The following is a 13,186-nucleotide window of genomic DNA, read 5'->3' on the forward strand; positions in this document are numbered from 1 at the left end:
GGCAGAAACTTTTGTTCACAAGCAGACATAGCAATGGTAAAGGATCTGATCCATCACTAAAACACCAGCTCTAACACTAGAGGGTGGCCTTGCCCAGGGGAAAAAAAAGAAGAATTTTTCTTGTCCTGTCTTGCTGTTTCTGCAACTCCCCAGTCTGGTGACCACTGTCAGCTTTGCCAATACTGGCTACCAAAGTTGCTTCTAAAAGAGATCAACATTGGTGCACTCCTGAAGAGGACCTCTGATTATCCAGTCTGACCTTCTACTTCCCTGATTTACTCTAGTGAACCAGAAAAAATGCATTTGAGGTATGAGGAAGGAGGTAATCTTAGATATTTCTAATGATAAATTACTGAACTGATTATCTGCCCTTAATCTGCAAAGCCTGTACTTTTTTTGAAGTACTGAATATATTCAGTCTCAACTTCCAGCTCTCAGATGCTGCTGTGCATTTGCCTGAAAACTTGCAGGCCCACCTCTGTTCCAAGAAAGATACTGATAAGCAAGTTGCTCTCATTTTGTTTTTCCTTTTCTTTTTTTAAAAGTGCAAGACTGAAGTCTTTGGCTCTTTTGTTCTAAGGTAAGATTTTGTTTCCAGTCTTAAATACACTAGTGGCTCTTTTTCAAGCATTTTCCACTCTCTTTAACTCTTTCATAAAATGCTGCCCTCACACTTTGTGTGTGAGACAAGCACAGCTACACAATGGTAAAATAATCTCTCTAATCTCACTTGATATTGTCCTGCTCAAGTTCAAAATTCACAGAACTCTTTTGACACAGTGGTGCCACAACAAGGCACCTATTCACTGACTGTCTACAGAGCCACTGGTTTAGAGCCACCCTCTCCAGGAGAGCCCTTGAATCCAGCTGGGATGGAGAGCACACTTCAGTCCCAGCTGGAGCCTTCAGACACTGCCCCAGCTCTCCCCTGGCACCCAGATCCCTGAGGAATCCAGACACCTTTGTTCTCATTACCTAAACCTGCTTAATTTTTAACAATTTCTCCAAGTTAAGGCATGTGCAAACCTCAACAGTGATCAGCTGTGTTACCTTCAGACCTTTTCTAGCACTACTGAACACCCACATCTAATGACTCAGGCTGTAGGCCCATACAACACCTGCTCTAAGACCTGGCTAGTTTGGTTTTAGATCTTTGTGTGATTCTAGCTTACTGAAACTTTTAGTGGCAAACCAAATGCCTTGAATTGAAATACACAACAGCAGCAATGAAACTTGTAACCTCATGTAACTGAAGAGGTTTGTGTGACCATTTCTATTCCCATACAGCAGTGGATACTGGTTTCAATTACACCCCCTTTACATTCCTGAGCAAGTCCCCCACCAGTCCATGATTTATTCTGACTGGAATCAACACCTGCCCAATAGACCCCAGGATTACTGGGATCATCTACTCCTGACTTTGACTGTCAGTGTTCTATTAACTTTCTCTGGTCTTCTGGAATTTGCCATTGCAGTAGGAAGAGGAATATGTCAAGGCAACACCCATCCCTTGTAATAAACATTGAGACCCCAGCATTTCATTTTGCCCACAGGCCATTTGAGGGCATCACCCTCAGCTCTGGAACAGCTGCCACAGCCCCACGGAAGGGCAGAACTGCAGTGAGTGAAGCTTTATTCTGCAACATTTCAGACTTACTGTGCTGTCAGCTATGGTAATGCACTGGCACTGCAGGATGGAAAACAACACTATCTCCTTCTAGAAGGCAACTACCTTTCACAATAGGAGGCATGGAATGTACCACTTACTTATTATCATTGTTTAGACTATCCGTCGGCTGCTGGTACTGCCCGTTCATTCTGCTCTCTTTACTGCAACACACACACACAAAAATCCAGTCACTTAAAGCAGTGGCTTCCCAAACCCAGGAAATTGCTCTGACATGACACACAGCCTGTTTTCTGAATCCAGGTCCTTATTCCAGCTGAGCAGCAAAGGGCTGATTAGGATGCTAAAGATGCTTTATTTGCTCTCACAGCAGTGCTACATCACAAACAGCATTTCTCCTCCTGGTCAAGGCTTCAGTGCTGCAAACACACATCTGTTTACGTCAAATGTTTTATCCAAAAAGCTTCAAAAGAGGTTAAGAAAAGATTTGTATTTGAAACCCAGGAAATTATCTAATTACATCAATCCTTTATCTTGTAATGGGTCAATCATCTTGGCTCTGACTTCTAAATTCATTTTGAGTTTTGACAGCAGCAATAGGATTATGCTGTTGATTTCCTAGCTGGTGAAATTCAGACTACTGAGTTATGCCTGCTGATTATCCCATCTCTATTCCATTATGCTGGATACCTTTCATCAGCAGAGCCTGTTCTATCCAGGGAGAATTCACCACAGAAGAACAAGGAAGTCTCAGGAATATATTGGAATAAACCATATATTCTTAATATAACAGTATTTAACAGAGCTTCAGGGCTCTTCCTTCTCTCTTGGTAGAAGTAACTACTTTTTTTCCTGGGAAGTAAGGAGTGCAGGCAAAGCTTGAAATTATAAGTAAAATTTCAGCATCAAACAGAGTCTCTCTGTTAAGAGATACCATGGTTTGGGGCTTTCTGCACTGCTTCAGATATAAATTAAATCTGAATATCCTCTTGCATATTTGCATGAATGTCTGACAAACACTTTTTAATTAAGCTGATTAAATTCCTTTCATAAAGGTGCATTTATATAAATGCCACGTCTTCCACAAACCTGGGAGGTGGGAGAAGTCTTGCTGTTTCTATTTTAATCTGGACTATGTTTTTGCTTCTTGCAGCATTCTCTAAACAGAAGTTGAAGGTACTAAACAAAAACCCCCAGATTTGCTTGTGTGCAGGAATAAAAAGGAAGGCTTTTTATAACTTCAGGAATACTGCTTAGGGATTAGGCTGGCCAAGTGCACAGGATGGCAGGTGTGGGCACTGAGGGGACCAGAGCAGGGACCTGAAGACAGGATGGATCTGGGTCTATAAACTGAACAGGCAACCAGAAACATAACACACATTAATTAAAGAACCCCACCACAATGTTTAAATAGAAATCCTTTCCAGGCACATGAAACTGAACAGTTTATCCAAGAATGGGTTTAGACACATTTAGACACTGTTTGAACCCCACCACAATGTTTAAATAGAAATCCTTTCCAGGCACATGAAACTGAACGGTTTATCCAAGAATGGGTTTAGACAAGCTACAGCTTCCAGAGAGAAGCTCATGGCACAAGTGCCACCCCAGACACTGCTCTGTACCCTCAGCACGCTCCTCGTTTTGTGCTGCACGTGTAAGAAGTGGGAACCAGCTCTGCTCAGCTCTGTGGGGGGTTCTGGACTTGGAACCCACCTGGAAGCCATGAAAGGTGTCATGTCCAGCTCCAGTGGGAAGGAGACATACGTAGTGATCTTCCGCCTCAGTTTGGCTGAGTGTTCAAACCGCTGCAGGCAAAGGCAAGAGTTTCTTCTTTAGAGAAAGGTTAAATTTTATCTCTTTTATAAATGTTCCAAGCTCAGAAACAATAACATGAAAGCACATTAGGTGTCACTATGCAGGGACAGCCCCAGATTTTTCCTACCAGCTCTGTGGAAATGCCCATGTAAATATCACATTTCTAGCAGGAAAATAAACCACCATTTGTGGGCTCAAGGTTAGCACAGTACTAATTAGATTATTTACCTTGATATCTATGCATACAAACCTATTCCCACCTGACATCAAAGAAAAAAAAAAATTAAACCAGGAGAGCACAGAGAGCCTTTACCCAAAGCAGTGCTCATTTGCACCAGGGCTATTCAAACCCATGGCTGCTGCCTACCCTGGCTCACAGAACTGGTGATAAGAGTTTGCCTTCAGATTCACACTCTGAATCCACCCATCCCATCATCTCAAGTGACAGGAGTCAAGCCTACACAGGAATACCCATTCAAATTAAGGCAAAAAATGGAATATGCTAACAAAAAAAGCCTTCTCCCTCAGCCAAAAGGGGCCTGCAATACCCACCACCCTCTGCTCATCTCCTTCACTGAACATTAAATTGGAACAGGAACAAATACTAGAAAGAGATGAATGAGTTTCTATTTAAAGGCAGCTTTCCTCTCCATTTCTCAGAAATTCTTCTCTATTTACACTTCAAGTTAATTATTTTCCAATTGTGATGCTGTAACAATTCCCTAGCAACAGATCCAGATGTGAAAAGCTGAGATTTCTGTAACTCTTATCTTTTGTGTTTCTCTCTTGCGTTAACACACAAAATGAAATTTGCATTTTGCAGAGACAGGGACAACACATCACTTAGGAAAAGTAATTTATTTTCCAAAAAACCTTCAGTCATTTGGAATAACACAAATACTGAACTAAGTATAGGAAAGGAGTGGAGCACATTCACCTTGACTTGCCTCAGAACTGTTCCATGCTCTTCCTTCAATACAGTGGCAACCTTTCAGTGAAAGTGTAAGAATTGTACCATGTAGGATGAGGGGGTGTAACTGGAGATTGGTTTCTGTGCTGGTTCAGGTTTTGGACCAGCCTTCCATTCTGTCTCTAGACTCAAGCTGGTTAAATTCCCCCAAACACACTGCAGAGCTACCTCAGAGGTAATGTAACACTGTCTTAATAGAAAATCTAGCTGGGCAAGGCAAGATATTTATATTAATTTATATCATAAAAGTTCAGTCAGTGAAAGCCAGAAGACATGTCCAAGAATTCAGCTCATCCTCTCAGACAGGAAATCACATCCTCTGCTCTGTTGGCCCCCCGTGAACTTACTTTGAGATGAAAACAGGCCACAATGGGTAACTTCTTCATAGTGAGTTGTTTGGTAGATTCTTGGTAGCTATGGCAACCACTACATTTGATTTTGGCACTGCTTCCTAGATGTTCTGGCCTTGTAAACCTAAAAAAACATTGAAAAACAAAGGAATGCACAAAACAATCAGATGGTTTCTGACATGTGCTGGAAACACTTTCACTTGTGGGTCACTGGCACCACAAGAGACAAGAGTCAGTGGGTTTTAAGTCATTTTGGAAAAACCTACAATCAAACCATAATGATGTAAAGTGCCATGGCTCAGATATCCAAATGTGACATGGATCATTGCTCTAACTTGCACTGGAGTGAATCAGTGGCTGAGAAAGGAGCTCAGTGTCAGTTCATCTCCTACAGCACAGCAGCTCATTTTCATACAAAGAAAGAGCTTTTGTTTTCAAACCCAAAAACATTGATATGGGAGACACTCTTCTGCAGCACACTCTTCTACCTTGTAGCCCTCCAGGGCTGGGATCAAAGCTCTGAGATGGAAAGGCCTGTAAACACAAAGTTCTTTTCAAAATACAGATACCCTTCTAAAAAACCTTTGTTGACAAAAATCTCTTTCAAAATTTTCAGACAGAACTGCTCAAAGGAGCCAGGGGAAGAAACCATTAGGGAACAGGGAAGTGCTCACAGAAAATGGACTACCTCAATGTTCTTATTTCAAACTAAAGCAAAATCCCTCTTTTCCAGAAACTCAGCACAGAAAGGCAGTACCATGGACTTTCCTTTCTCAGTCCTTTCCTCCAAGTTTAGGTTTTTAAAAGGCAAATCAGCCATTTCCCCAGAGGCTGCCTGTAATTTTTGAGATTAAATATTTCAAAATATAGTAAAAAATTTTAATTTTCAATTTCTTCATTACAATGAAGAACATGAGGGCAACATGGTGTCAGTTTGTCCCTCACCCTCACTCTGACTATGGCCAAAGCAGCCTCCAGCAGTAAATGACATTACAGCTTCCTGATTAATTAACACGATTTCCTTTACCTGGCCTATGCACCATCATTCTCTGGTTTTGTTTTTTTTCGCTTTGTATTTGTTTATCCACTTAAAAGGCTTACAAACTTGCTCTGATAGTTGTTTGGAATGCCCTTATATTTTCATTTTTGTGTCACAATCCTCCTCAATCCTTCGTTCTTCAGATCAGCTTCAGCTGCATGGCCACACTGACATGAAGTTACACACCTTTTTTCTTGCTAACTTTTGGATAAAAACACAAACCCATCCTCTTTATCCATTAGACTTCAACTTCTTTCCAAAATCCATACTTTCTGGAAGTATCTTTGAACCCAGATGGTTTTCCTTCCCTATCATCAACTTTGATTCTACTAATCTCTGTGTTGAAGAAAATCACCAAAATTCAATTGGTTTTGCCTCGTGATGTATTCCTGCATCAGCAATTTTCCATGTGTACTAATTCCCTCATTTCCTTAAAATTACTGATCTTTATAGTGTCAAGCAGATTAGAAATCAGATGTTAGAGACTATGAATTTTTATTTCAGGAAGATTAGCTTTGCCCCAGGCTCCAGGTAACCTCTTCCTCAGGCAAATATCTGCATTTGCCACAGGAGAATGGCTTTCAGATCTGCTGCAAGAGCCAAGTGAACTGTACACAAAGCCATAACCTTCTCCCCAGGTATCTCCTTCCAAGATGCCTAAGTGTCAGCCTCAGAATTACCTTTTCTTTTTGAAAGCTCCATTCCTTTAATCCTTAATGGCATCCCTGCAACTAAGCTGGGAGTAGCTGACTCTCAGTTGTGCTTAGAGCAAAATCTGATTCCTACTTGGTGTTAGAATTTAGATAAATATCAAATGCAATGTAATTTCTTTTCATATGCCTCCTCAGCCACCAGCACCAAGAACAAGGAGACAGACTTCAGTGATTTTGATCATGTAGAACCACATTGTCTGGCAGTAGCCAATGCAAAATTTGTTTTCTTCTTACATCATGTGGCAAAAGGTTGCTCTGAGCCTTCTTACTTTCTCACATGCAAACAACAAAAACACATGGTGTAAAAATGCTGTTTGGGGACAGAGCTGTGACAAAGCCCCACTGAGCCACCTGGAGAAGAGGACGAAGCCAAATTCAGGCCATACCTTCTCAAGCAGTCTGTGAGGGTGGTGGTGCCCGACACGTGGCTTTCCCCGTTGACCACGCTGCCATCGCTGCCCGGACTCAGCGGCCAGAAGGGGGTGGAGGAGCCTGGCAGATCCAAACTGATGTCCCAGAACGGGTCTATCGTCGTGGAAACGCCGCTGTGGGAGACACAAGGGGCCCACACATCTTCAAAGGAAGCCAGAGGAACAGTTTCTCCCTCGTTTTGGGGTGCACTCCAGGTGCTGCAGTTTAAGGACTTTTGGGATCTCCGTCACCCCTAGAGGGCACTCAGAGATGACAGAAAACAGAGCTGCTCCTGAGTGTTTGCCCACAATTGATGTTTCCCTGCATGTTTAAAAGCTGAATGTTTGGGGAACTGTAAGTGATGTATGAAATGCAAAATAAAAGTGTTTAAGACATTCCCCTGCTCACTGGAGCCCTGAGACTCAAAGCAGAGCTGCTCTGAGACAGAGGCACCACTGACCAGTATAAACCAGTTAACATCTGTGACAACAGCCATACAACTAGTTTACAAGCTGGTCTTGTCTGCTCCAGACATGGAAGATGGTGCTTGAGGCTACCTCAAAAAAGAGAAGGCTTTAAAAATACTCTTGCTGTCCAGCAGTGCCCTGAATTCAGCTTTGCAGTTCCTCTCAGCATCTCCTACAGCCTTTGGGATTTGACAGGCCAAAGAGTAACTGCACCAAGCAGTAGCTCGTGTTCTCCATCAGAGCTCTCTAAAGACAGCTGAAGAAAAGCCAACAGCCAGACTGTGGAAAAAGCTGCTCCAAATTTTAACTGCTATTGACTCAGATCTTCTCTTCCAGCATCCACATTTTTAAGATAACTTCAGGGGTCTAAGCTCCTTGTTATTTTTTGAGTTCTCTCTTCCCCTAAAACCAGTGTCTTTCACTCTGCAATCTCATCAAGCCTTCAATACTCTGCCTTTTCCCTCTGCTTCATTTGTGCAAAAGTTGTCAATTTTCAAAAGAAAACTTCTTTTGTCAAAATTTCATCAATGTTAATATCGTGTCATAACAAATCAAGCTTTGCATTATCACATAAGGATTCTGTGTCTCTACCAGGCAAAGAACAAAATTTCCTATGTTTTCCTTACAGTAAATCTTTTGCAAATCCCTGCAGCAAACTGAGAATAAAAGCAGATTCAAACAAGCCCAGCCCATGAGCAGGACAGCAAGAATGCGAGGCAGAACAAAAAACAAGAACTCTGACTTCTGCACTGTGGCAACACCAAATATCTCCAAAGAGAAGTCAACTTGTTCCAGTACAGAGTAGGACAATAAATACATTTTTCCATACTCTTGTAAAGGCTTTTTTTTCTGGTACCTGAGATTACATTAGGCATCAGCCTCTTTGAAACCCCTCTTGATACATGAGGCTCCTTACTGAAGGAAAATGTGGTTTTGTATCAGAATTTTCTTCAAATGTAGTTGCAATTATGTATTTTGAAATTTAAAGTGATCTTGGAAGTATTTTCTTTATGATCTTGGAAAACAACAACCTGTTCCAGACTAGTAAAATGTTTGTGTGCATAAGCCTGTAGTACTTCCCAGGCAGCTTTTTAGGTATGTCTTAATACATGACAGTTAACTGGTAATTGATTGCATTTAGCTGACAGAATTATGGAATTAGAGAATCCCAGGTTGGTTTGCTTGGAAGAGACCTTAAACATCATCTCATTCCAGCCCTTGCCATGGGCAGGGACACCTTGCACTAGACCAGGCTGCTCAGAGCTCCCTCCAGCCTGGCACTGAACACTGCCAGGGATGGGGCAGCCACAGCTTCTCTGGGAAACCTGTGCTGGTGCCTCAGGGTGCTGCACTTACACAGTTCTTGTCTTTCTGGAGTTTTGCCAGTATTTATTGGTGTTCAAGAGAGGAAAGGTTCAGTGCACTGCACTGGAGGGGTGCAGGTTTGAATCAGAGCCCAGGATCAGCAAAAGTGACTTACTGGCAGACCTGACAGGTAACATCCGACTGCAGTCCGCCTGTGAAGATTTGGTCTATGATGCAGTTACAGTGGTTGGGGTTGTTGGCCTTCTTCCCATTATCATCACCTGCAGGAAATGCAAACACAGGCTCAGAAGTCAAAAATCCTCTGAGGGAACAGTGGTTTGTCTTGGACTGTGTCTCCAGTAACTCTTTCTAACTCAAACTTATACTGCAAGTTCACATGGATAATACAGAACCCTGCAGAAGCTGTGCTTTGAAGAAAACAAGGAAACAAGATGGGGATTCCTTGAAAAATATAGAAGATAACCAAAAGGTGACTAAATGTAGAGATGAAGCTTTAAGCCATAGCAGTTCTTAGCTAAAGGGCATCTCCCTTTACAGAGGTTTGCTTTGCACTGTCTCACATAAAGATCAGCTCCTAAGACAAAGAAGTTGCCAAGGTGGTTCATGAAAATCGATATTTAAATTTCACAGCAGCAAATGCTACTTTTTTACTTCTATCCCAATCAATTTCTGTGAGTAAAATGAGGGGAGAGGGTTTGTCAATAGCCATTCACCCCCAGCCTACTGCCTCCATCACTGTGCACCTTCCATGCATTTCATCAGTAGTGGGAAAATGAAAGATGTCCTCATCTGAAGTGAGGAGGTAATGCTGTGTCCTCCTCCAGATTCCTCAGAGGCACAGTGAACACATTCCCATCCTCCAGGCATCACACACTGTCACTGCAGGTCCCAGGAGTAAAGTGGCATTTTTAGGACTTGAGTGCTGAGATTTGGCCAATTCAGCTTTCTCACAATAACCAGAGTATTAAATAACCAGAGTATTAAACACTTCTGCACACAGTTCTCAGCTTCAAAGCCCTCTCCCTCTATTTCCTGAGGTGAAGTAGGAATGACACCCTTTTCCTTGGATTTCCAGACTGCCCACTGCTTATTTTCCTTGGGTAGCACAGATGCAACTGGGCTTGCATTGCAATCAGAGATGCACACACCAACTACTACACAGCACCAGCTAATTATTTTTTAAAATACATCTCAAGATGTTTTTCCATCTCCTTCAACAGCAACTGCTACAACAGAACTAAGTTTGGACAGGTTTCCCAGTGTACTTAACTTACTGGGAAGTATTTGATTTCTGAAACTGAAATGCTAAGATTGAAATACTCCTCAAATCTCTGCTACTTCTCAAAACCAATTATTTTCTACTCAAGAATGTTAAAAAAAAACCAACACCCGAAGAAATGAAAAGTTTCTAAAAGCAGGGCAATAGACCATTTTCATGTGTCTAAGGTGCCCTAGCTGGAGTTTTCTTGTAGTAGGAACAGATAGAATTGTATTTTTTATTCCAATGAAGCTTTAGAATTATGCTGAAAAGTATTATATAATAATCTGGCAAAGGTTCCACTGGATACTAAGTGTGGAAAAGCAGTCATAGGTGATACCTACTAAGCTGCAATGGGCCACTTGAGTTAATTAGATTGTAAATGCCTGAGGAAAGTTCTCCCTCAGCTGCCAGATTTAGGCTTTAGAAACTTTTGTTTGAATTGCCAAGAAAAGCACATTGTTTCCTTAAAAAGACTCTTGAAGAAAATGCTCTAAAATTAGATTTCGAGTGTATGAGGTTCAAGTTGGGGGTTATCACACCCAGTCTGAGGTGTTTCTTGATGGGAATTTCAGCTAAATCTCACTGAACTTAAGAGCTTTTAAATGGCTCAATTATGCTAAGCTAATGAAGAGGGCATACAGGATAGAGAGTGTGCAAGGCATCCTTCACCCACAGAAAAAGCTTCACTTACATTCACAAGCATTAAAGAAAAAAAAATTCAAAATAGAATTAACTGGGTTTTAGTTAAAACTCCACTTTTCCTTTTTAAAGAACTATCACATCCTTGTAATCTCCCCATTTCAAACATTGCCTCTGCTTTGTTTTGAGGGGGCAGAAGGAGAGAAGCAGTGCTGAGAGCTTTTCCCTGGATGCCAGGTACCATCCCAGCTGGACACCTTGTGCAGACAGTCATTTCCTCCCACAGAGAGAGCTGAGCTCTCCCTTTTCAATTACACAAGTCAATTAGGATCAGTGATGAGAGGGTCTCAAATGAATATCCTGCAAGCTTGTTCCCAGCAAAACAGAAGGGTATTACCCACTCAACATTATTTCCCATGACATTTGGTTGGAGAGGAGGGAAAAAAGAGTAAGATTACCACCTACACACACTTGTCAATATGGAACAGATGCTGAGGGGAGGTATATTATGCAGCTGAGAACTAGAAGCTGCTAGATTGTTGTGCTCAAGTTAAGGTTCCCTTCAACATTTCTGTCTCCCAAACAAGGTTTTAATTTCAGGTATTTTTTGGGGTTTAAATCCAGTCCAGGGAAATCAGCAGCTTCTAAGAATGGTCAGCACAAGACTAAAAGCAAACTTAAAAATATATCAATGTACACATTAATGTGGTTATGAGAATGGCTGAAAATTGAGTTCAAGAGTTTGCACTCAAATTAAATGCAACTCTCAAAAACCCCCACACAGGTTACTACTGTGTCTGTGAAATAACTAAGCATGTCAATCTATTTCAGAATAGGCATTTAATATATCACTAAAGGTAAATAATACACATCAACAGTAAAAACAGCTTAAAAATACCCAACTTTTTAAGATTGCTTTTGATTTTGATATAAAAATACAAGTTTTGCCTCAATCTTTCATTCTGTATTTTAAAGGCAAGTCAAGAATTGTCAGATTGTAAAAGGGGTATTTATCAAAACAAGACATTAATGTTAATATTTCTGCTTTGCTTTGGTCCCTGGTGTTCTGAACAAGTGCTTGTTATTTCTGACAAAGCAGTGTACACACAAATCTATATGGATCAGAGCAGATGACATGTTTCACAAGCATATGCTCTATCAATTCCTAAGAATATCATACAGAATTCACAGAGCAGGGCAGTGTTTGCCTCCCAAATCTCAGTACACCATTCTTTTTCTTGCTTCAGATTTGTTTTGCAGCACTCCTTGTTAAAGGTGAATGCAAAATGCTTCAAGAAATCCAAATAAATGAGGAATAATCAGCTTTAAAGTACTACTCTCCCTTTTTAAAAACTACTGAATAAAGTCTGGGATAAAAACACAGGGTTACTTCTATTTTTATTTATTTTTTTTTGAACCTTTGTGTACCAGTGCCCATCTCTGCACTTGAGTGCTGCTGCTCCTGCAACAAGTAGAGGAAACCCCCATAGCCAATGATGCCACTGGACAGAACAGTGATTTTTGACTTGCAGTCTTGATCCTTTTAAGAGAACGGTAATTCTGGTCTAAGTTTGCCCAAGCTTGAAGGTGTCTGAACAAATCTGGGAAACTAAAAAGTGTCTGCAAGATTGGAACCTCATTGGATGGAAGTTTGCAGAATCAGAACCCCGAATTTATCCCAGAGCATTGGGGCTAAAGATGCACCAGTCATGGTGACAAAAAGCTGACTTAATGCTTTACAGCCTGGGCAGAAATACAGATTATTTACACTATTTCTTCCACCCAAATACTACTTTCCAGTCAGATCACCTGCCTGCAGCTGTTGAAATGAAGAAGTGATGCACAGGCACGACACACTCGACCCCTTTTATTCAGAAATATTTTCTATTACTCCAGCAGCACAGAGGAGCCCCACTGAGGGTTTAGAATATGCCCTGCCCAGATGCCACAGCTGAACCCAACAGTGCCAGCACATCTATCACCCCTCAGACAGCATTTGCAGGGACATCAGACAGGTATCCTGGCCTTCCAAAGCTCCACAGATGCCACTAAAGCAAAGTATAGATTCAAGCAGCATTTAAAACACCAAGCAAATCCAATCAAAATTGCCTGGGCCAGCCTGCCTACACAATCATCTCAGGGCAGCTGCAGGATTACAAAATTTATCTTTACATGGACATCAAAATCATGCATTTTTCTTAATTTAGGCAGTGACAAATCAACAAATATTCACAGCTTTGTCTTCACTTGCACTAAGAGACTTCCTAGACAGCTGAGTACACAGAATGGAAAAGGGATAAATGACTAATGGCAGCCAAACAAACATCTCTGGATATTTATACAGAAGGAACACTTTCATTTACTTTGGTGCCTGAAGCCTTGGTGATCATGAATAATGTCCAAAAACTAGAGCAGAATTTCCCCCATGACTTTATTTTATTTCACTGTGTGTTAATTGGAAAACTTCATTACTATTGACTGGAAGCTTTAAAAGCTTTTTTCATTCATTAAAATAAATATTTAATATTGGCAGGGGAGGGATTATTTGCTTACTGTAGCTGTAGG

General features: G+C 41.2%; 1 protein-coding gene across 2 annotated transcripts in view; it reads right to left on the bottom strand.

Annotated features, from left to right (window-relative positions):
• USP22 (ubiquitin specific peptidase 22) overlaps positions 1 to 13,186 on the bottom strand; it is an 89,985-nt gene that overhangs the window by 3,047 nt on the left and 73,752 nt on the right. For both annotated transcript variants that reach the window (XM_039732002.1, XM_039732001.1), the window contains 5 exons: positions 8,876 to 8,981; positions 6,904 to 7,062; positions 4,763 to 4,889; positions 3,344 to 3,435; positions 1,768 to 1,830 (listed from right to left, as the gene is read on the bottom strand). In XM_039732002.1, coding sequence (XP_039587936.1) covers positions 1,768 to 1,830; positions 3,344 to 3,435; positions 4,763 to 4,889; positions 6,904 to 7,062; positions 8,876 to 8,981 — 547 coding nt within the window. The remainder of the gene's footprint in view (positions 1 to 1,767; positions 1,831 to 3,343; positions 3,436 to 4,762; positions 4,890 to 6,903; positions 7,063 to 8,875; positions 8,982 to 13,186) is intronic.

This window comes from Passer montanus, unplaced genomic scaffold (genome assembly GCF_014805655.1).
Source record: "Passer montanus isolate IOZ18808 unplaced genomic scaffold, ASM1480565v1 scaffold8, whole genome shotgun sequence".
Lineage (NCBI taxonomy): Eukaryota > Metazoa > Chordata > Aves > Passeriformes > Passeridae > Passer > Passer montanus.